Here is a 24,598-nt window from a genome sequence, read left to right as displayed (position 1 = left end):
AATAACTTTCATTACACGGCCCGTCGACTTGCTTTATTTGTTGACATAATGACAAATACACACGATGCTTTTTGTCCGCAACAGTGAAAAGACGTGTGGCTCTCGTTAAAATCATTTACGAGACTCACAAAAACAGAATCAACTTATTGTTTGTCCGCGTTACGCTCGTAAACCTCCGAGTCATTTTTCAATTTGCACTCCATCTTTCAATCTGCTCGTTTACTGCCTTTTGTTTACATCGTTCGTGGCTCTTTTTTTTTTTGGGTGGAAGTTTGCGCCTTGATTGGATGAGAAAGCAGGAAATGCATCCAGAAAGTGCGATTTAGCGTTTGACTTGAACTTGGACTTGCGGTAATGCGTCTGGGCTGCTTTGTCAACTCATCCGAAAGTGATTGGAGAAAATGACAATGGAGAGGTAAAATGGTCACGCTTGTACCTTTTGAGCGTTTCAGAAGTTTTCACGCAGCTGCTGTGATCATCTCGTACCCCGTTTGGTTCTTTTGGTAATAGTGAGAGGCTAGTTTGGTGCCCTCCCCTCAAAAAAAAAAAAAAAAAGAAAAGAAAAACCCAAGGGCTTCAGCAAACGACGTCTTGTGTCGGTGTTTGCTGTCATCCGCTGGACGTGCGCGGGATTGTAGGCAAGAAATCTGACCAGTTTGTATGATTCATCATCAAGTGATACAAAAAGCTATCAACCCAGCTAAACAGAACACAATTGGTGAGGAAAAGGGTAAAATTATCGCAGAGAAAGCACCTCCAAGGGATCATTCTTCAAGATGGTGAAAGAAGAAGGCTACGTTCCTCATCAAGTGTTTAATGCTGATAAAACCGGCCACTCCATATCCATCAAGCCATCAACGACCATCACAATGGTACATAAAACGACTATTATAGAGTACAGTTAATTTCTTAAATTATAATACACATTTATCGTACATAAAATAAGGTTTATTTTGTGGAGGTTTAAGGCTTGGAAAATTAGAAAGTTGAAAATTATGTTTTATGGGGACCTGGGAACGGATTATTCTCATTTTAATGGTTTCCAATGGGAAATTATTTTTTGGAATACACACTTTTCGCTTTACACACTCCGTCTGGGAACCAATTAAGTTCGTAAGCCACGGTATCACTGTACCGTATTTTCCAGTATAAGACACATCCAAAAAGCTTGATTTTGCCTCCATTTCCCCCAGTAGAAGAAGTAGTGCCTACCCCAAGTTTCTACTATAGCGCCTTATAATGTGGCGTGCCTTATATTTGGAACGTTTTTACATATTTATATAATATACATTATTTGAGACATTCTTGCTGTCATATGATTTCATTTCTAGTGTTTTTTTTTCTTGTCTTAAACTGCCGTTATCAATTTTGCTCATATGCTAGCTAGCTAGCTATCTATTAGCTGGCTGGCTATCTATTAGCTATGTCTTAGCTAGATATCTTGCTTTAATAATAATAATAATGATAATAATAATAATGATAATAATAATAATACATTTGATTTATAAGCGCCTTTCAAAACTCAAGATCACTTTGATCACAGTTTTGAAAAGCGCTTAGAAATCAAATGTATTATTATTATTATTATTGTTATTATTATTATTAAAGCTAGATATCTAGCTTTCTATCTATTTGAGTTACTTTAGGGTTGAGTGAACGCTTGCGCCACCCTGTGACTGTAAAGTGACAGAGTTTTGAAAGGCGCTTATAAATGAAAAGTATTATTATTATTATTATTATTCTACACATTCTGCCCACCGAAACAGCGAAGCCATTAGCATCCACTGGATGTCGCTGTCGGCCAGGTGTCCGGCCCCCCGTCCCTCATGCGCACGCGCAGTGTAGCGACGTCGAAGTTAGTCCGAGCAACGGTCGTGTAAACGAAGCACTTCCGGGAGCTTTATTTTGAAAGCTCCCAGAACGGACGTGTCGCGGTTGTTTTCAGTTGGATGCCGCTCGCGAAGCATCGACGCGGCAGGAAGCGGACAGAGAGGCGGACGGCAACCGACGGCCAAGCGGCGGCGACAGCAGCATGGCGACGCCGGCAGCGGAGCCCCTCGTCGCCCAGCCGGTGGCGTCGCCCTCGCCCGGCCACACCGTCGGCAGCGGTGGGCCCGCGCCGCCCAACAGCCGCGGTTTGGAGCGAGCGCTGGAGGAGGCGACTTTCAGCGGCGCGCTCAACCTCAGCGCCCGGAAACTGAAGGAGTTCCCGCGGACGGCTGCCGGACTCGACCTCAGCGACACGGTGGACGCAGGTACCCATGAGTGGGACGGGAGAGGGGGTGGGGGTGTTGTCAGTGGTGCGTGACTTCCCTGGAATTCCCCGGCGACGTCGCCCCGGGAGGTTTGTGTGTCGTCATAAAGGCGCGCCGGGCTCAGTCCAATGGGGGCGTCCGGTCTCGTGCGCTTTGTAGATCGGGTCTCGGCAAGAGTGGACGGTCATCTGTGGAGTTTGAAGGGACGCCGACGTCGACGCTGTTTTTAGAAATGGCGCCCAAAGAGTTTTTTGACACCCCCATAGAGAAGACTGGCCCCCTTTCATGTCGCTCAAAGAACAAATGACAAGCAAAACAAAACATCTGGTGGGGTGGAGTGGGGCCTGTCAAGTGGACTACCGCCGACCACCTGAATTGAATTCCGGCGCGTGTGTCCCATAAGCCCAGCGACCCCCGAAACCGACCCGCTTCTGAAGTCCCACATTTGCCTTAATGCAAGTCAATGTAGTAAGTCCGGCAAAAGATATATTATTAGCTATCTCGTAGTTAGCTGGCTTTTACCTATTTGAGTGATTATTAGCTAACTCTTAGCTAGCTAGGTGGCTTTCTAGCTATTTGAGTTACTTCCGGGTTGAGTGATTATTAGCTAACTCTTAGCTAGCTAGCTATTTGCCTCAATGCAAATCAATGTAGTAAGTCCGGCAAAAAAATATATTATTATTAGCTATCTCTTAGCGAGCTAGCTTTCTATCTATTTGAGTTACCTACAGGTTGAGGGATTGTTAGCTAACACTTAGCTAGTTAGCTTTCTATCTATTTAAGTTACTTCCGGGTTGAGTGATTATTTGCTAACTTTTAGCTAGCTAGCTTTCTAGCTATTTGAGTTATTTCCTGGTTGAGTGATTATTAGCTAACACTTAGCTAGCTAGCTTTCTAGCTATTTGAGTTACTTCCGGGTTGAGTGATTATTAGCTAACTCTTAGCTAGCTAGCTCCCTTTCTATCCATTTGAGTTGCTTCCGGGTTGAGTGATTATTAGCTAACTCTTTGCTAGCTAGCTTTCTATTTATTTGAGTTACTTCCGGGTTGAGTGATTATTAGCTAACGCTTAGCTAGCTAACTGGCTTTCTAGCTATTTGAGTTTCTTCAAGGTTGAGTAATTATTAGCTAACTCTTAGCTAGCTAGCTAGCTAGCTTTCTATCTACTTGAGTTACTTCCCAGTTTAAGTGATTATTAGCTAACTCTTAGCTAGCTTTCTAGCTATTTGAGTTACTTTCAGATTTAGTGATTATTAGCTAAGTCTTAGCTAGCTAGCTTTCTATCTATTTGAGTTACTTCGAGGTTGAGTAATTATTAGCTAACTCTTAGCTAGCTAGCTTTCTATCTATTTGAGTTACTTCCTGGTTGAGTGAACGCTGGCGCGTGTGGCTGATCACCCACAGAAAAACTGATCCTGGTACTGTAAAGTGACATTGAGAGTTTTGAAAGGCGCTTAGAAATGAAATGCATCATTATTATTATTATTATTATCATATTATTATTATTATTATTATTATTATTATTATTATTATTATTATTATTATTATTATTATGACATTGCGTCCCAAGATGTGACACCCCAACAGTCCAAGTGAACACCAGCCCGCCTTTTTTTGACATTTGCCGTCTTGGCTCCGGCGACCGGTCAATGTTTGAACGGTGAGACACACACTGGCCGGTCGCCGCCCGCCTAGCGAGCTAGCTTGCTCCACGGCAACCAGCTAACCCCGAAGCGACGGGAAATGGCCGCACCCTATCTCATTGTTTTCTGGGAGGCATCCTTTCCTCCTCTGGAAGCTTTGGAAGCAGCTGGCGCTCACGTGCGGCCCACTTGGAGCGCCTCATCGGCCAGGGACGTGCTGATGCTAAGAGCTACGACGTTGAGACATTGGACAAAAGGATTCATTTGATTGCGTTTGCGACGTTGACCCCAAATATGCCCTAAAAATTATTTCAACTTGCTGTCCACTTAAAATGACATCACTGTTGATCTTTGAGCGGCCATCTTTGTAGCGACCCATCTGGAGTACAGTGATACCTCAGCTTACGAACGCTTTAGCTCGCGAATATAATCACGGCATGCAAACTAGTTTTCGGCGGACAAAACAAACCACACAGCGCCACGGTGGATGGCGGACTAGTTTTCGTCACCCCCTTTCTTTGAGTGCAGACATGGTTTGTTATCGAGTGGAGTACTTTTGCTATTATGGGACCGAAAACGACCCCACCACAGGCTAGTGTTAAGCCGAAGTCCTTATGGAAGGTGACTCTCCTTCCAAACAGTAATTCCATCCCTCCCTCCTCCTCGCACTCCATTCCATTAAGATTAAGCCATCAACGACCATCACAAAGGTCAATAAAACGACTTTATTATACTGTACAGTTTATTTCTTTCATTACAATCCAATAGCACATTTATTATACATAAAATAAGGTATATTTTTGTGTAGTCTTAAGGCTTATTTCATAGCAAATTATGTTTTATGGGGACCTGGGAACGGATTATTCTCATTTTAACGGTTTCTCATGGGAAATAAATGTTTGGAAGATGAACTTTTCGCCTTACACACACTTTCTGGGAACCAATTATGTTGGTGAGCTGAGGTATCACTGCATTTGTTTGCAAAAATTGCCCAAAGACTACACAAAAATATACCTTATTTTATGTATAATAAACGCGCTATTGGATTGTAATGAAAGAAATAAACTGTACTGTATAATAAAGTCATTTTATTGACCTTTGTGATGGTCGTTGATGGCTTAATCTTAATGGAATGGAGTGGGAGGAGGAGGGAGGGATGGAATCTTGGAAGGTTCCGGTGATATTTGGAGCCTTGTTCTGTTTCCGAGTGCTTCTGTGGCCCAGAAATGCCAGGATGGGGGAGGCGGGGTAGACAGTTCAACAGAAGCGAGTAGAAAATGAATTGCACAGCGCCCACGCCAGTTCCGAGCGAGTGAGCGAGCGAGCGCTCTCTATTTTGGGATGTTTTGCATCCCGCCGTAGCATCCGAACGCAAACATGGACGCCGGCTTGTCACTGAAAGACGACATCTGCGCTACTAAGGCCGCGTTGTCTGCGACGCCTCCTAATTCAAAATCCTTAGCAAGAAATCAAGTGGAGCAGTCACTCTCACCGCATAATAACAACAATAATAATAATAACAATAATAATAATAATAATAATAACAGTAATAATAGTAGTAATAATAGTAATAGGTTAGATTGACAGCGGATGCCTTCCGGCTTTTGGCCGTACACAGTAAAGCTCACAGCAGCGTACATAAATGAGCATTATCACGCTCTCACACACACTCAAACACACACACACACACACACACACACACACACACACACACACACACACACACACACACACACACACACACACACACACACACACACACACACACACACACACTTTTTGGTAGCTGTCATCCTAATAGATGAGTGTAGAAAATGTCCCCTTTTTAATAATAATAATACATTTCATTTCTAAGCGCCTTCCAAAACTTTCAAGTTTTTCTGTGGGTGAGCAGCGGAAGCCACACGTGCAAGTGTTCACTCAACCCGAAAGTAAGTCAAATAGATAGAAAGCTAACTAGCTAAGAGTTGGCTGATAATCACTCAACCCGGAAGTAACTCAAATAGATAGAAAGCTAGCTAGCTAGCTAAGAGTTAGTTAATAATCACTCAACCCCCAAGTAACTCAAATAGATAGAAAGATAGCTGGCTAGCTAAGCGTTAGCTAATAATCACTCAACCCGGAAGTAACTGAAATAGATAGAAAGCTCGCTAGCTAGCTAAGAGTTAGCTAATAATCACTCAACCCGGAAGTAACTCAAATAGATAGAAAGCTAGCTTAGATTTAGCTAATAATAACTCAACCCGAAAGTAACTCAAATAGATAGAAAGCTAGCTAGCTAAGAGTTAGCCCATAATCAATCCACCCGGAAGTAACCCACATAGATAAAAAGCTAGCGAGCTAGCTAGCTAAGGTTATCTAATAATCACTCAACCCGGAAGTGACTCAAATAGATAGAAAGCTAACTAGCAAGCCAATAGATAGCTAATAGCGAGCCAGCCAGATAGCTATTGTACGGTGTATTACAGAAAAGACAAAGAGAAAAGACTTATGTCCTAATGTCTCCATAAACAAAAGTCAAAAGAACAAAAAAAAAACTAAATAACAAATATGACAACACAAAGACACAGAGAGTCATTCATTCTTCAGCACTTGCTGTACCCTCTTTGTGACATGAAGCAATTTTAGATGACATGAATTTAGTGCAGTGGCTGTTTTGCTTAGCTGCGGTAGCAATGGAGTGCTACAAACCTCCCTAGCCCCCCACTACTGACCCACATATTACTCAGCCTTCAGCAAACCGTACGTGTGTGTGTGTGTGTGTGTGTGTGTGTGTGTGTGTGTGTGTGTGTGTGTGTGTGTATTTTGACACATTTGCTGTGTTCCCATTTAGCGCCCCCCACCCCCACCCTGTTGGATCCTCTTTTCTTTTTGTCCTACTTTTTTTCTGGGACGGATGAGCGAGGACGGCGGTGGGTTTTGGTTTTTCATGCCTGGGTGCCGATAAAGTGCTGGAAATGGCCTCTGGTAATGTTTTTCCCATCCTACAAGGGGGCAACATTTGCCTTTTGTCCATGTTAGCGCTTTGTTACACCTTCAGCTGTTGTTAAAGCGCTATATCAATCAAAATGGATGTATTGAGCTAGCTCACTGCACCTATCCAGCTAGCTAGCTAGCTAGCTAGCTTGCTAGACAGACAGGTAGGTAGGTAGGTAGATCGGTCGGTCGGTCGGTAGAAATATAGCTAGATAGCTACAAAAATAAATACATAAATTAGTAAATAAATAAAATTCTATAAAATAAATGTCTGCATTGTATTTTGTACAGCCACCCGCATTTCAAGCTGAGATAACTCTAGACCCTTATAACTTAGGAATTAACTATTTTTTCTGATGACAGAAGAGAGTCGAAGGTTTTTTGACGCGCCATTGAATGTTGATGTAGTCCTAAAAGTCAATATTCTGTGGCTCCTGGAATTCGAGTGACAATGACAAAAACCCTGGCACTGGAGTGGTCGCCGATGCGCATGTGGAACTGTCGCGGCTTGGAATTGAAGCGGATTTACGTGGGGCAGGAGATGTGAGACAATCTCTTTTGGTCAATGGATGCTACAGCTGCGTGTTTGCTTTCAACATTTAGCTTGTAGTAGACGTGCACGTCCCACCATGACGTCCCTGATCCACTGACAAAAAGGACGCTATGAACATCTCGTCTTACATCTAGAATTGCTCCATGTCACACAGAGGGTACAGCAAGTACTGAAGAATGAATGACTCTGTGTCTTTGTGTTGTCATATTATTTGTTATATATTTTTTTTTTTTACTTCAAGATGGCGCCGCGAGAGTGGCTGCCTTTCCAGCAGCACCTGTATTTTGTTTTTCTACTTCTTTCTTTCCTTTCCTCCTCCATTCATCACTTTGCTGCTGTGAAATGTCAATTTCTCCACTGCGAGACGAATAAAGGTACATCCAATCCAAATCCAATCCATCAAAGAGAATTAGCTTGCTAGCTAGCTCAATCGCTGCCTTTCCAGCAGCTGCTATATTTTGTTTTTCTACTTCTTTCTTTCCTTTCCTCTTCCTTTCATCACTATGCTGCTGTGAAATGTGCATTTCTCCACAGAGAGACCAATAATGGTACATCCAATCCAATCCAAAACTCGGCTAACACCAAATTTCACCCTAAAATAATGGTAGAAAAAAAAAAAGCATTTCCTCGTAAGTAGGGGCGATTTACTTCAAGCCAAAGGTGCCATTTTACTTTGGAGGAGGAAATGACGTCCGCCAGCATGTTGTTGCACTTTTGCTCCAGTCTGTTATTAGAGGGAGGCGGCTTTTTCCTGAGGATGCAGCTGCTACACACACACACACACACACACACACACACACACCGAGGCGAGGTTTGCACCCCGCCCGTTCATGTCGACTTTTGCAGAATTGAAAACGCTTTTGCCACGTGTGTCGCCCCCAAGAAGAGTTTGGCCTCTTTGAGCTAGGTGTTACAGTGGGCTGAGGAGCTTCCTTTAGCCAAAAGTGGCCTTTGTAGCATCCTTGGTAATGAACACCTTTGCTGTCGGCCATTTTCAAAACAAATACAAGTCGCTTTCTTGGTTTCGGAGTCAAAGGGGGCAAAAGTGGGGCTTGTCGGAAAGAAAAATGACTCCTGAGGTCAGTGGCGGGCTAGGCCTTCAGTAGTGGCGGGCTAGGCCTTCAGTAGTGCTATGTCTGAATCAATCCTGACTGAATCCTGACTGTCCAATCCTGACTGAAAAAAGGGTGATTTACAACAAGTCCACTAGAGGGTGCCATTAGCCAGGAAGTAACTGTCCAACCTTTCTTAATGATATAATAATAATAATACAGTAAAGTCTCGTTATATCGATATCGGATATATCGATAGTCCCGGTTATATCGATATTTTTTCGGACTCCCTTGAATATCGATATAACGAGACTTTACTGTAATAATAATAATAATACATTTCATTTCCAAGCGCTTTTCAAAAAACTCATGGTCACTTTAGTCACAGGATAAGTCTTTCTGTGGGTGAGCAGCGGCAGCCACATGCGCCAGCGTTCACTCAACCCCCAAGTAACTCAAATAGATGGAAAGTTAGCTATATAGCTAATACATAGCTCATAGATAGCTAGCCACATAGCTAACTAGATAGCTAGTCAGCTAATAGCTAGATAGCTCGATAGGCTAGATAGGCAGCTAATAGATAGCCAGCTAGGTATCCATCCAGATAGCCAGCTAGTTAATTACTAAATTATATGCTAGCTAGCTAGCTAAGAGTTAACTAATAATCACTCAACCCGGAAGTAACTCAAATAGTTAGAAAACTAGCTAGCCAGCTAAGAGTTAGCTAATAATCACTCAATAATAATAATCCATTTCATTTATAAGCACCTCAAAATTCTCATGGTCACTTTACAGTTACAGGATCAGTTTTTCTGTGGGTGAGCAGCGACAGCCACTCACGCCAGCACTCGACCCAGAATGTAACTCAGATAGAAAGCTAGCTAGCTAATAGATAGGTAATAGCTAGCCAACCTGATAGCTAGCCAGCCAGCTTGATAGCTATATAGCTAATAGATAACTAGCTAGATAGCTGGCCAGGGAGCTAGATAGCAAATAAATAGCAAATGGATAACTAGCAAGATAGCTAGAATAGGAAAAAGGAAGCTGAGAGACAATTTGGAATGATTTCAGAAGAATTTGTGGTCAAAATCGAATTGACATCAGTCTGTGATTGCGCTATATTTTTAGGCCAGCAGAGAAGGCTTTGCAGTCCTTGACTGTGGTTGCTTTTGTGTGTCCAGATTTGTCCAAGAACCGCCTGTCGGACGTGCCGTCGGAAGTGTGCCACCTGGTGGCCTTGGAGACTCTCAACTTGTACCACAACTGCATCCGAAGCATCCCGGACGGCGTCATCGGCCTGCACTCGCTCACCTCGCTCAACCTCAGGTACGCCGGGAGAGAGGGAGCGATGGGCTCGCGTGTGATTGCCGCCATTTTGTTTTGTGCCGTCAGTCGCAACCAGCTGAGCGCCCTCCCGGCCTGCTTGTGCGCCCTGCCGCTACGAGTCCTCAACGCCAGCAACAACAAACTGGTCAGCCTGCCCGACGGCGTGGGGCAACTGCGCCGCCTCATGGAGCTGGTGAGCGTCGTTCGCCCGCCTGCCGCCATTTTGGACGTCGACATAAAAACTGATGTCTTGCTTTGGCAGGACATCAGCTGTAACGAGCTCACGGCCCTTCCGCGACACATCGGGCGGCTGCGGGCGCTACGGGAGCTCAACGTGCGACGGAACCTGCTGTGTGTCCTTCCGGAAGGTCGGCCCCCCCCCCCCCACCCCCCCCGCCCAATCCGTCGCCACTGTCGCGAATATCGCTAGCTTGATCGCTAGGTTGATGGCTAACCTGCTAGCTTGATCGCTAGTCGGCTAGCTTGATCGTTAGCCAGCTAGCCAGATTGCTAGCCGGCTAGCTTGATCGCTAGGCAGCTAGTTTGGTTGCTATCTTGATCGCTATCTTGATTGCTCGTTGGCTAGCTTGATTGCTAGCTGGCTAGCTTGAGTTCTAGTTGGCTAGCTTGATCGCTAGCTGGCTAGCTTGAGTTCTAGTTGGCTAGCTTGATCGCTAGCTGGATAGCTGGATTGCTATTTGGCTAGCTTGATCACCAGCTGGCTAGCTTGATCACGAGCTTGATTGCTAGCTGGCTAGTTTGATTGCAAGCTTGATTGCTAGCTGGTTAGCTTGATCACTAGCTGGCTAGCTTGATTGCTAGCTGGCAGTTTTATCGCTAGCTTGATTGCTAGCTGGCTAGCTTGATCGCTAGCTGGCTAGCTTGATTGCAAGCTTGATTGCTAGCTGGTTAGCTTGATCACTAGCTGGCTAGCTTGATTGCTAGCTGGCTAGTTTTATCGCCAGCTTGATTGCTAGCTGGTTAGTTTGGTTGCTAGCTGGCTATCTTGATCGCTATCTTGATTGCTCGTTGGCTAGCTTGATTGCTAGCTGGCTAGCTTGAGTTCTAGTTGGCTAGCTTGATCGCTAGCTGGCTAGCTTGAGTTCTAGTTGGCTAGCTTGATCGCTAGCTGGATAGCTGGATTGCTATTTGGCTAGCTTGATCACCAGCTGGCTAGCTTGATCACGAGCTTGATTGCTAGCTGGCTAGTTTGATTGCAAGCTTGATTGCTAGCTGGTTAGCTTGATCACTAGCTGGCTAGCTTGATTGCTAGCTGGCTAGTTTTATCGCTAGCTTGATTGCTAGCTGGCTAGCTTGATCGCTAGCTGGCTAGCTTGATTGCAAGCTTGATTGCTAGCTGGTTAGCTTGATCACTAGCTGGCTAGCTTGATTGCTAGCTGGCTAGTTTTATCGCTAGCTTGATTGCTAGCTGGTTAGTTTGATTGGTAGCTGGCTAGCTTGATCGCTAGCTGGCTAGCTTGATCGCTATTTGGCGACGATTTGAAATGATTAGCGGGTTGGATGCTAACAGCATACTGAATTTGGCTCAGCGCCGAGGCTCACTTGACCGCCACGGTAAACCCCCCCCCCCCCTCCGCCCCCGTACCCTCGCACGCAGACCTGGCCGACCTTCCTTTGGTCAAGCTGGACTTCTCGTGCAACAAGGTGGCCACCATTCCGCTCAGCTACCGCAGGATGGCGCAGCTCCAGGCCTTGCGCCTGGAGAACAACCCGCTGCAGAGCCCGCCGGCGCAGGTAGCCACGCCCACAGCCCGCCCCCTGCCGATGCTTTCTGTTCCCCGAAAGGCCTTCACGCCCTCCCCACTTGTTAGATCTGTCTAAAGGGCAAAGTTCACATCTTCAAGTATCTCAACATGGAGGCGTCTCGCGGCGACAAGATGGCCGACGGCCTCTACCTGCTCGCCGCCGAGCGCCTCAGTCCCATGCGGTGAGTCCGATGACCGCCGCCGTTTGTTGGATGGATGTCAAATGATCAATTGGAGATTGGAGATCAATTGATTCATTTGAAAATGAGTTCCAAAAATGGATTGGTCGCAGAGCGGACGACGTGACGGAGCAGCAGAGGAAGCGCGACAGCGACTCGGGGGTGGGCAGCGACGTCGGCGACAAGAGGCTCTCTGCAACGGAGGTCAGCGCCCTAATAATAATTATAATAATAATAATAATAATAATAATGATGATGATGGTGATAATAGTCATAATAATGATAATAGTCATAATAATAATAATGATGATGATGATGATAATAATAATAACATTATCTATTTCATTTCTAAGCACTCAACCCGGAAGTAACTCAAATAGATAGAAAGCTAGCTAGCTAATCGATAGCCAACAGATGCCTAGCTAAATAGCCAGCCAGCTAGATAGCTAGCTAACCAGCCAGATTGCTAGCTAGCCAGAGCTAATAGATAGCCAATAGCTAGCAAATGATAATAATAATACTAATAATCCTAATAATAATCCATTTCATTTACAAGCACCTTTCAAAAGTCTCAAGGTCACTTTTTTCCGCGGGTGAGCAGTGGCAGCCACAGGCGCCAGCGTTCACTCAACCGGAAAGTAACTCAAATCGATAGAAAGCTAGCCAGCTAGCCAGTTGATAGCCAACAGGGACCTAGCGAGATAGCCAGCCAGCTAGATAGTGAATAGCTAGCTAGATAGCCAGCTAGCTAATCAGCCAGATAGCTAGCTAGCCAGCCAGAGCTAATAGATAGCAAATAGCTAGCAAATGATAATAATAATACAAATAATAACGGGGAGGGGGACCGGGGATGGGTAGTAGCTGCCGTGTTGCTTCCGGTGACCCAGTTGTCTTTGTTGGCAGCCGACGGACGAAGACATTTTGAGTGCGAACGTGCCCATGAGCAACATCACGGAGGAGGACGGCCTGGCTAAAGACAACTCGGGTGAACGCGGGAGCTCCCTGACGGGTAGGGGGCGCCGCCCAAACGTTCTCGACTCGGCCCGAAGCGGGTCAGAACCCACAAAGTGGCCCCAAATGGCTGGCTTTTGCACAACGGCCATCTTGCCCCCCACCTTTCATGCAGATGGTGCCTCGGAGGGGGCGTGGCTTATGGAGGGAAGCCCCGCCCTGGCACTGAGGGAGCCGCCGCCCCCCTTGCGACATCCCCTCGTGGGCTACAGTGAGGCAAGTCAACACATCTTTATCAGGCACCATTTTGTTTTTTTTGGAGGGGAGGGGAATAGGGGTTGAGGTTGGCCTTGTCCACAACAAACAATCACAAGTTACATTTTAATAATAATAGCCAGCTAGCTAGCTAGATAGCCAGTGAGCTAATAGATATATAGTTTGATATGCTAGATAGGCAGCCAGCTAGGTAGACAGCTAATAGATAGCAAATAGGTAGCCAGCCAGCTAGCTAGTTAATTCCTAATTTATATGCTTGCTAGCTAGCTTGCTTGCTAAGAGTTAGCTAATAATCACTCAACCTGGAAGTAACTCAAATAGAAAGCTAGTTAGCTAGCTAATAATCACTCAATAATAATAATCAATTTCATTTATAAGCGCCTCTCAAAACTCTCAAGGTCACTTTACAGTCACAGGATCAGTTTTTGTGTGGGTGAGCAGCGGCAGCCACATGCGCCAGCGTTCACTCAACTCGGAAGTAACTCAAAAAGATGGAAAGCTAGCTAGCTAATAAATAGTTAATAGCTATCCAGCCAGATAGCTAGCTAGATAGCTAGTCAGCTAATAGATATATAGTTCGATAGGCTAGATAGGAAGCCAGCTCGCTCGACAGCTAATAGATAGCCAGCTAGGTAGCCATCCAGATAGCCAGCTTTTTAATTCCTAAATTATATACTAGATAGCTAGCTCAGAGTTAGGTAATAATCACGCAATCCGGAAGTAACTCAAATAGTTAGAAAGCTAGCTTGCTAGCTAAGAGTTAGCTAATAATCACTCAACCCGGAAGTAACTCAAATAGAAAGCTAGTTAGCTAGCTAATAATCACTCAATAATAATCAATTTCATTTATAAGCGCCTCTAAAAACTCTCAAGGTCACTTTACAGTCACAGGATCCGTTTTTCTGTGGGTGAGCAGCGGCAGCCACACGCGCCAGCGTTCACTCAACCCGGAAGTAACTCAAATAGATAGAAAGCTAGCTAGCTAGCCAATATATAGCTAATAGCTAGCCCACTAGATAGCTAGCCAGCCAGCTAGATAGCTATATAGCTAATAGATATCTTGCTAGATAGCAATAACAGATTGCAAATAGCTTGCTAGCGAGATAGCTAACTATTTGAGCCTTGACGGGGCGGGGCCTCTTTGTGAGCGTGGTTGAATTCCCCCTGGCTTGCGTTGCGTTTCAGGCCCGAACGACGGCGGCGGCGGATTTGTACGAGCCGCTGAGGATCGACGAAGACCCCCGCTGGACGTCAGAGTGAGCGGCTCGCCTTCCTCCGTCTCGGAAACGAGCGCCTTTTGTCCAACCGTGACAACGAAAGGCGCCGCCGCCTCACCGCTTTTACGTCGAACGCAGGTGCAGAGTGACGAGCGACCACGGCGGGCCGCGCTCGGACGTGGGCACCGTTCACCTCTACCCCCTGGAAATGGTCCCGCTGGAGACCACCGTCAAGTAGGTCGCCACCCCAATTTTAGAGAGACAGGTAACATCCAAGTTACGACCGGTGCAAGTTACGACCACCCGGACTTACGACCACGACCGCCACGACCCTTTTTTAAAAAACATTCTACACCTGGCACCGCAACACGTACTACAATTTTGGCCAGCCAGCATGTCACACACTCGCACAGCAATCTACTGCGTGACTACACTCAGTACAGTAGTTATACAGTGCAGATACCGTCTCGGCAACATCTCCTGTGTAGTACTGTCCACTGCTTTTTTTTCGTTTGCCGTCCGCCTGAGTCCGAGCGTGTGTGTCGGTCATAACACTACACTACAGTCATAAAACTCGATAATACGAAATATAAAGTGATAAAAATGACACTAAAAGTTATAAAATTTATTGAGTGTAAGCAGTTTGGTATATAATAGTATTCAATCGAAAACGTTGCTTAAAAACAACAGATTGACATCATATACGATCCTGTCGTGTATACGTCACGTCGGCCATTTTGAATAGATTTCAACTTACGACCGTTTGACTTATGACCGTTTTGTCGGAATGGAACCCGGTCGTAACTCAACAACAGATTGACATCATATACTATCCTGTCGTGTATACGTCACGTCGGCCATTTTGAATAGATTTCAACTTACGACCCTTTGACTTGCAACCGTTTTGTCGGAATGGAACCCGGTCGTAACTCAACAACAGATTGACATCATATACGATCCTGTCGTGTAAATGTCACGTCGGCCATTTTGAATAGATTTCAACTTACGACCCTTTGACTTGCAACCGTTTTGTCGGAATGGAACCCGGTCGTAACTCAACAACAGATTGACATCATATACTATCCTGTCGTGTATACGTCACGTCGGCCATTTTGAATAGATTTCAACTTACGACCCTTTGACTTGCAACCGTTTTGTCGGAATGGAACCCGGTCGTAACTCAACAACAGATTGACATCATATACTATCCTGTCGTGTAAACGTCACGTCGGCCATTTTGAATAGATTTCAACTTACGACCGTTTGACTTATGACCGTTTTGTCGGAATGGAACCCGGTCGTAACTCAACAACAGATTGACATCATATACTATCCTGTCGTGTATACGTCACGTCGGCCATTTTGAATAGATTTCAACTTACGACCCTTTGACTTGCAACCGTTTTGTCGGAATGGAACCCGGTCGTAACTCAACAACAGATTGACATCATATACGATCCTGTCGTGTAAACGTCACGTCGGCCATTTTGAATAGATTTCAACTTACGACCGTTTGACTTACGACCGTTTTGTCGGAATGGAGCACGGTCATAATTCAACAACAGATTGACATCATATACGATCCTGTCGTGTAAACGTCACGTCGGCCATTTTGAATAGATTTCAACTTACGACCCTTTGACTTGCAACCGTTTTGTCGGAATGGAACCCGGTCGTAACTCAACAACAGATTGACATCATGTACTATCCTGTCGTGTAAACGTCACGTCGGCCATTTTGAATAGATTTCAACTTACGACCGTTTGACTTACGACCGTTTTGTCGGAATGGAGCACGGTCATAATTCAACAACAGATTGACATCATATACGATCCTGTTGTGTAAACGTCACGTCGGCCATTTTGAATAGATTTCAACTTACGACCCTGTGTGGGGGGTCGGGGTAGGGGGTTGAGCTTTGTTTTTGTCCACCAAACTGGTCTTCATCACACCTGCCGCCACTCACCAGACTTTTTGTGTCCCGCAGCGGGAAAGACAGCGAGGATGATGTCATTTCACCCCAGGTACGCAACCATCGCTCGAGAATCCTATTTACCAAGTCTTCACGAGTGTATTTCCCGGTGTATAAGGCGCACCGCCAAAAAAAAAGGCTTGATTTTCTTCCAAAAATGATCCTGCGTCTTATACGCCACTGCGCCGTAAACGCGAAGTCATATTGAGCCTTATAATGCGGTGTGCCTTATATATGGAAAACAAGTACATATTTATATATACAGTGATACCTCAGCTTATGAACTTAACTGGTTCCCAGAAAGTGTGTAAGGTGAAAAGTGTGTCTTCCAAACATTAATTTCCTATAGGAAACTATTAAAATGAGAATAATCTGTTCCAAGGTCCCATAAAACATAATTTTCTACGAAATAAACCTTCAAACTACACAAAATATACCTTATTTTATGTATAATAAATATGCTATTATATTGTAATGAAAGAAATACATATATTGTATAATAATGTCAGTTTATTGACCTTTGTGATGGTCATTGATGTTGTTGCCTCTTGTTAATATCCGAGGTAAGTTGCAGTGCTTTCTGGGCGATAATACCCTCACTCACACGGTCCCCTGCTAGCTGCTTTTCGTTAATCCAAATCAACAGAAGTTTTTCAACCTAATCTATTGCCCGAGACCGTTGCTTAGACAACACAGAAACACCCTTAGCCACACGTAGCAATGGTGCATCCTGGTAGTGGGATGCTAAGTCACTCAAACGCACACCAACTTGGTGTTTTTCGACGATCTCAATCCTCTGCTCGCCCGTCGTTTTCTTTTGTGTCCTTTTCGGCTTACCACTAGCCTGTGGTGGGGTCTTTTTCGGTCTCATCATAGCAAAAGTACTCCACTCGGTAACAAACCACATCTGCACTCAAAAGAAGAAGGTGGCGAAAACTAGTCCAGCCACAGTGGCGCTCCGCATGGTTAGGTTCGTCTGCCAAAAACTTGTTTGTATCCCAAGAATATATGCTCATGAATTTAATGTTCGTGAGGTGAAAAGTTCGTGAGCTAAAGCGTTTGTAACCCGAGGTATCACTGTATTTATATATTCTATTTGCAAACCTTTTTTTAGTCATTGAAGGTGCACCTTACAGTTTGTGGCTTATACGCCGGAAAATCGGGTCAAAGGCCAAATGGGGTCACCTTGGTCACCCAAACTTCCTTTGCGTCCCCGCAGCGACGGAACGGTTCTCCGGGCAGACTCCCCACCGTGTCCGGCGCCCCGTTTGGACTGAAACCTCGCTCGGGTGAGTTGGACTGGTATGGGGGGGGGTGTTGAGTCCCATCCTGGGCGTTTTTCCGTTTTCATGGTCGCTCGTGGTCTACTTTGCGCTCTTTGTGTTGCAGGCAAATGTTTAAAAAAATAGTGTCGCTAGCTGTGCTAATTGCTAGCGCTCGCTACCGTGCTCCCGTGACGCTAACCTCAATTTTTTTTATGCTTTCTCGTTTTGTCGCCCCCCCCCCCCCCACCCTCCGTTTATTCACAATGTTGTTGGGATGACCCACCGCATGAACATTTACCCATAATGCACTTGCAATGCACTTGTACGCACGCCACCCCCACTCCGTCACCCCCTTTCCCCCCCTTCCCGGTTGCAGCCCCGCCCTCTGTACCCTGCTCGCCCCCCTCCTCCCCCGCCCATCTCTCGCAGGCTCCGCCCCTATTTGGAGCGTGGCGCCGTCGCCGGGGCGACGGAGGCCTACCGGAGCGCGGTAGGTTTCAGCCCGGTTGTGCGGCCCTTGAAGTTGTCAAAAATGACATTGAAAAAAAAATAATGACTGACAGGTGGTCCTGGGGGGGGAAGGGGCGGGGCTTCATGATGGTGACCAAAATGATCCATGACAAAGAAAAGAAAAGTACAACGCAATTCAAATGTGTCTTTGTTTTGTTTTTTTCTCTTTCTTTGTCGTCGCCGCCGTCATGGCCGCTCAGTGTTCCTGCGCAGCCACAAGAGCGACGAGTGCGTGGACCCGCAGTTCACCATGCGGAGGAAGATGGAGCAGCTCAGAGAAGAGCTGGAGCTCACCGAGCAGCTCCGAGACGTAAGTGGGGCGGGGTCTGTGGGGGCGGGTCTTTCCAAATGGTGGTGTTTGACGCCATTTTGGAAAAAAGCCTAAAAAAAAGCCAAGATGGCCTAGCGAGCTCGCTATCTAGCTAGCAAGCTATTTGCTATCTAGCTCCCTGGCCGGCCAGCTAGCTAGCTATATAGCTATCTAGTTGGCTGGCTACCTATCTAGCCAGCTATTTATTGGTTAGCTCGCTAACTTTCTCGCAGCGCCGTCCATTTATTTAGCTCTCTATTTGCTATCTAGCTGGCTAGATATCTAGTTAGCTATTAGCCATCGAGCTAGCTACCAAGCTCTCTATTTGCTATCTAGCTGGCTAGCTATCAAGGTTAAGTTATTCCAGGTTAAGTGATTATAAGCTAACTCTTAGCTAGCTAGCTAGCTTTCTATCTATTTGAGTTACTTCCGGGTTGAGTGAACGCTGACGCATGTGGCTGCCGCTGCTCACCCACATAAAAACGTATCCTGTGACTAAAGTTACCTTGAGAGTTTTGAAAGGTGCTTCTAAATTAAATGTATTATTATTATAAAATAATTGACTTGGTCATTAGTGAAATTCAGCCATTTTCTATTACTGATGATGGTCACCGGGGGGCAGTAGAGTACATGTATGCGTATCATAATGGACAAAGGTCAATAAAACTGGCTACCTCGCTATCTATTAGCTATCTATTGGCTAGCTGGCTATCTAAGTGACTATCCATTAGCCACTGGCTAGCTATATAGCTGGCTATCAGTTATATAGCTAGTTGTCTAGCTGTCTACCTGGCTATCTATTGGCAATCTATTAGCTATCTAGCTTTTATTCTGTTTGAGTTATTGCGGGTTAAGTGAACGCTGGCGCGTGTGGCTGCCGCTGCTCACCCACAGAAAAACGTAGAGTTTTGAAAGGTGCTTATAAATTAAATGTATTACAGTAAAGTCTCGTTATATCGATATTCAAGGGAGTCCGAAGAAATATCGATATAACCAGGATTATCGATATATCCGACCATGTTTGCATGTAATTTTCTCCTTGCGTGCATAGAAATAGTATCGATATAACCGGGACTATCGATATATCCGATATCGATATAACGAGACTTTACTGTATTATTATTATTGTTATTATTATTAAAACAACTTTATTATACAGTACAGTTTATTTCTTTAATTACAATACACTAGCACTTTTATTATACATAAAATAAGTATATATAATATATAAGTATATATAATACATAAGTATATATATATATATATATAAGTATATATAATATTTTGTATAACTTGACTTATTTAGGCTTATTTAGTAGAAAATGATGTTTTATGGTGACTTAGGAACGGATTATTCTCATTTTAATAGTTTCCTATGGGAACATATTTTTTGGAAGACACACTTTTCGCCTTACACGCTTTCTGGGAACCAATTAATCACTGTATTTTCTCATGCTGGTTGTTTAAATTAGCAGAAGTTATCCAATTAGCGGAAGTTAATCCATCCTTGCTTGTGACGGACATTAAATCCGCAATAAAGTCAATTTTTTTTTAAAAAATAACAGTTCATCAATTTTTTTTCCAAATGGACCCGCCAAAATCGAAGGCATCAATCAAACGCTCCATTTTGGCCACAAACCTGCCCCCCCCCCTCAAATTAGCAACAATATGTGTGTGTGTGTGTGTATACCAAAATGGCGGTTTGTTGTTGTTGTTGTTGTTACACAACAGAGCATCGAGAGCCGTCTGAAGGTGGTCCTCCCCGCCGATTTGGGCACGTCGCTGATGGACGGCGTGGTGCTTTGCCACTTGGCCAATCACGTTCGCCCACGCTCGGTGATCAGCATCCACGTGCCCTCCCCCGCCGTGGTAGGCCCCGCCCCCCCCTGCCCCTTGCAATGCATTTGGACTTGCTTTATTGACCTTTTGTTGACCTTTTTTTCCCGCCACAGCCCAAACTGAGTATGGCTAAGTGTCGGCGCAACGTGGAGAACTTTCTGGACGCCTGTCGCAAGATGGGGTTGCCCGAGGTAAGCAAAGCGGGGGTTGGGGGGGGGGGGGGGGGGGGGGGGGCTTCAAAGCGCTTAGCCTAGCTTTGGGGGCGGGGCTTTTGCGTCATGGCTTCTTCCTCCACGCCGAGCGGCGATGGCCTATTTGTGCTCGCTTGTTTTGGGGGTGCCAAGTGAAGGGCGGGGCTTGTTGACGTGGGTGGGGCTTGTTGACATGGGCGGGGCTTGTTGACGTGGGCGTCTTCTTTCCGTCAATTGCTTGAATGGCATCCAAGTTGAGGCGAGGCACTTTTAAGCGCCGACGAGGAGCTCGCCGTGCTAACGCGCTGCTAGCTTGCGTGCTAATTCCTGCTAGCCGGCCCCAGGCTACCTGCGCTAACAGCGCCAGCTCCTCGCCGGCCCCGTCTCCGCCACAGGTGAATGGGCGCCGCTTAGGCTCCACCCCCTCCCCGCTGGCTTGCTTCCCCTCGCCAGTTGCCTCCTCCTCCCGATCAGCATCCCCTGCTCGTCGTCACGGTGACGCCCATCTCTGTTCCCATTTGCCGTTTAACCTCTTCCCTCTTTTTTCTCTTTTCGCTCCCCATCTGGATTTCTCGATGTTTTTGTCGTCTTTTTTGTCCCCCTTTCCCCTTTTTTTTTAATTTCTCGGCATCCCCGCAGCGTTGTCTGTGCTCCCCCTACGACATCATCCAGCGGCGCCTGCCGCCCGTGGGCGCCACCGTCTGCACGCTGGTGGGCGGGCAGCATCTTCTGGGGAGGAAACCCGCCCCCGCTGCCCCCCTGCCGCCGCGGACCCGGGTCTCAGTGACCACTCAGACCCCCCCTCCGCCCCGATGGCGGCGGGACCTGATCGTCTGTGGCCTGGTTCACGTTTTCTGCCTCCTGGCGCTCTTTGCCGCTTACGCGTGGAGCCATCTGGCGTGATAGCTAATAGCTAGATAGATAAATAGCTAGCCAGCTAATAGCTTGATAGATAGATAGGCAGCTAGATAGTAAATAGAAAGCTAACTAGCTAGATTTATAGCTAATAGCTAGATAGATAGATAGCCAGCTAGATAGTAAATAGAGAGCTAGCTAGCTAGCTCGATAGCTAAGAGCTAGATAGGTAGCTGGCCAGCTAGATAGCAAATAGAGAGCGAGCTAGTTACCTTGACAGCTTATAGCTAGATAGGTAGCTGGCCAACTAGATAGCAAATAGCGAGCTAGCTAGCTCGATAGCTAAATATATAGCCAGCTAGATAGCAAATAGAGAGCTAGCTAGCTAGCTCGACAGCTAATAGCTAGATAGATAGCAAATAGAGAGCTAGCTAGCTAGCTCGACAGCTAATAGCTAGATACCAAATAGAGAGCTAGCTAGCTAGACAGCTAATAGCTAGATAGCAAATAGAGAGTTAGCTAGCTAGCTCAACAGCTAATAGCTAGATAGATAGATAGCCAGCTGGATAGCAAATAAAGAGGTAGCTAGCTAGCTCGACAGCTAATCGCTAAATAAATAGCCAGCTAGATAGCAAATAGAGAGCTAGCTTGCCACATTGCTAGATAGCTAGATAGCAAATAGAGAGCTAGTAAGCTAGCTAGATTAGCTAATAGCTAGATAGCAAATAGAGAGCTAGATAGCTAACTCAATAGCTAATAGCTAGATAGATAGCTAGGCCCAACTGTAACAGGAAGTAAACGTGGTCCTGAAAGCAAAAGGCGCTTTTTGGATGTTTGGCTCTTGTTGCCATGGTGACGTCTTGGATTTGTTTTTATATTTGCCACCACCCCATGGACGTTTGGCGCTTCAAATTTGGATTTCGGTTGAAAGTAGGGCGGGGTCTTGACTATTTGTCGCTTTCAGGACAAGTTGTGCCTGCCGCAGCACATCCTGGAGGAGAAAGGCCTGCTCAAGGTGGGGGCGGTGGTGCGGGCCCTGCTGGAGCACAAGATGGCCGCCGCGCCGGGACCGGGCCTGTTCGCGTGACCCTCGCCCACCCCCCCACCAGACTGAATTTGAAGTGGACACTGCGAAAAGTCACTTTTCGATCGAGCGACCAATCGAGTGTTGCTTGGAGGGATTCACTCGGCTTTCAAAAGAAAAGCACAAAGCCTCCATTTTGTACTGAAAAGGTAAGAAACGGCCATTTTGAAGACCAACAACTATTTTGGACACGTCTATTTTTATCCTCATTGTTTTGAATTCAGGGGTTTGGGGGGGGGGGGGGGGGGGGGGGGGCTTTTTTCCCTGAGTTGACGCAATTTGCCGCTCGGTATTGCCAAACTGACCCACCTCTCACCCACAATTGACCTTTGGCCTACTCCCAGTGCGCATTTCAACGTTGCGTCATAATAGCTAGCTATTATTGATAGCTGACATTGATTGTCATGTCTACCTGGATGTAAAAATCCACACAAGACAATCAAATAATAGGAGACATCTGCCGCTATCTAGCTGGCTAGCTTTTAGCTATCTGGCTAGTTAGCTAGCTATCTATTATTAATAGCTGACGTTGATTATGTTGTGGGTCATTTTTACCTGGATGTAAAAATCCACACAAAACAGTCAAATAATAGGAGACATCTGCCGCTATCTAGCTGGCTAGCTTTTAGCTATCTGGCTAGTTAGCTAGCTATCTATTATTAATAGCTGACGTTGATTATGTTGTGGGTCATTTTTACCTGGATGTAAAAATCCACACAAAACAGTCAAATAATAGGTGACATCTGCCGCTATCTAGCTGGCTAGCTTTTAGCTATCTGGCTAGTTAGCTAGCTATCTATTATTAATAGCTGACGTTGATTATGTTGTGGGTCATTTTTACCTGGATGTAAAAATCCACACAAAACAGTCAAATAATAGGAGACATCTGCCGCTATCTAGCTAGCTATCTATTAGCTATCTGCCTAGCTAGTTGGCTAGCCAATAGATAGTTAATAGTTAGCCAGCTGAATGGTCAGATAGCTAATAGCTAGCTTTCTATCAATTTGTTATTCCGGGTTGAGTGAACGCTGGCGCGTGTGGCTGCCGCTGCTCACCCACAAAAAAAACTTGTCCTGTGACTGTAAAGTGACCTTGAGAGTTTTGAAAGGCACTTGAAATCTATTATTAACTCCTTCACTGCCATTCACGAATTGATTGGGAAATTTAAGTTTTGTTTTTTCATGCTTGTGTGCCGATACAGCACTGGCCATGGCCTCTGGCAATGTTTTTTTTTCCCTTTCCACAAAAGGGCAGCATTTCCCATTTTTACCATGTTAGCGCTTTGTTCCAGCTTCAGCTGTCGTTAAAGCGCTATATCAATCAATATTGTATTGTTTTTTTGTACATCTGCCCCCATTTCAACCTTAGATAACTCCAGACCCATATAACTTAGGAATTAACTCTTTCTTTTCTGACATTTTTTTTTCTGACTCGTTTTTTTTTTTTTTACGCGGCATTGAATGTTGATGTAGTCCTAAAAGTCAGTATTCTGTGGGTCTTGCAATTTGAGTGAAAATGACAAAAACCCTGGCACTGAAGTGGATACATTTTTGCACAGCATCTGGCAGTGAAGGAGTTAAAAAGCGACGCGACGTCAACGGCAATTAAAAAAAAAAAGTGACATTTTTCTACCACTTTGGGTGCCAACATATTTATGATTTTTTTTTTTGGGGTGGGGGGCATTTATTGTTTTGGAGGGTGATGCAAATGTAAATTTTATTTTATTTAAAACCAAAAACTTGTTAATAACTTGAATATTCTGATCCTTTTTTTGTTTTTAATCTACCGCAAATGTATTTTGATGGATTTTTGTTTTTTTGGCAAAGTTTGTGATGCATGAAGTCTCTTTTCAACCGCCTTAACTGCTGAGGAGCTTTTGGATAGACAAAAAAAAGTGTTTTTTTTTTCACCAAAAGTAAAAAAAAAAAGGCTTAAACTTACCACGTTTTTCATCGAGATTGGCCATAAAAATGACAACTTCTCTAAATGAACAATGTTGGGGTGTTTTTTGGCTTTCCAAACTTCCCAGGAGGGTCCTGGGCTTCCCGAGCGAGTTTGCGGAAAAGGTTCAAATGGAGTATATAATATAATTAACAATAATATAATTATATAAACGTTAGCTCTCTATTGGCTATCTAGCTGGCTAGTTATCGAGCTAGCTTGCTAGCTCTCTATTTGCTTTCGAGCTGGCGAGCTATCGAGCTAGATAGCTAGCTCTCGCTTTTAGCTAAATGAGTTACTTCCGGGTTGAGTGGTTATGAGCTAGCTAGCTTTCTATCTGTTTGAGTTACTTCCGGGTTGAGTGATTATTAACTAACTCTTAGCTAGCTTTCTATCTGAGTTACTTCTGAGTTGAGTGATTATTAGCTAACTGTTAGC

The 24,598-nt window shown here is 45.1% G+C and overlaps 1 protein-coding gene across 3 annotated transcripts in view; it reads left to right on the top strand.

Annotated features, from left to right (window-relative positions):
- lrch1 (leucine-rich repeats and calponin homology (CH) domain containing 1) overlaps positions 1–22,460 on the top strand; it is a 47,441-nt gene extending 24,981 nt beyond the window's left edge. The window contains exons 3-20 of one of the 3 annotated variants that reach the window (XM_089002322.1): positions 1,946–2,255; positions 9,660–9,804; positions 9,871–9,997; positions 10,067–10,172; positions 11,423–11,559; positions 11,637–11,752; positions 11,863–11,953; positions 12,653–12,758; positions 12,876–12,976; positions 14,162–14,232; positions 14,332–14,427; positions 16,181–16,217; positions 17,385–17,454; positions 17,807–17,920; positions 18,141–18,250; positions 19,982–20,119; positions 20,203–20,280; positions 22,100–22,460. In XM_089002322.1, coding sequence (XP_088858448.1) covers positions 2,033–2,255; positions 9,660–9,804; positions 9,871–9,997; positions 10,067–10,172; positions 11,423–11,559; positions 11,637–11,752; positions 11,863–11,953; positions 12,653–12,758; positions 12,876–12,976; positions 14,162–14,232; positions 14,332–14,427; positions 16,181–16,217; positions 17,385–17,454; positions 17,807–17,920; positions 18,141–18,250; positions 19,982–20,119; positions 20,203–20,280; positions 22,100–22,222 — 1,989 coding nt within the window. In that variant the 5' untranslated portion in view covers positions 1,946–2,032 and the 3' untranslated portion in view covers positions 22,223–22,460. Of the gene's footprint in view, positions 1–1,798; positions 2,256–9,659; positions 9,805–9,870; positions 9,998–10,066; positions 10,173–11,422; positions 11,560–11,636; positions 11,753–11,862; positions 11,954–12,652; positions 12,759–12,875; positions 12,977–14,161; positions 14,233–14,331; positions 14,428–16,180; positions 16,218–17,384; positions 17,455–17,806; positions 17,921–18,140; positions 18,251–19,981; positions 20,120–20,202; positions 20,281–22,099 lie in introns of those variants that run through there. The other 2 variants (XM_089002321.1, XM_089002323.1) reach the window with 2 other exon arrangements.
- The last annotated feature ends 2,138 nt before the right edge of the window (positions 22,461–24,598 follow it).

This window comes from Hippocampus bargibanti, linkage group LG08 (genome assembly GCF_051943395.1).
Source record: "Hippocampus bargibanti isolate YZ-2025 linkage group LG08, ASM5194339v1, whole genome shotgun sequence".
NCBI lineage: Eukaryota > Metazoa > Chordata > Actinopteri > Syngnathiformes > Syngnathidae > Hippocampus > Hippocampus bargibanti.
The sequence above is the reverse complement of the archived record's forward strand: the minus strand, read 5'-3'. Positions and strand labels throughout refer to the sequence as shown.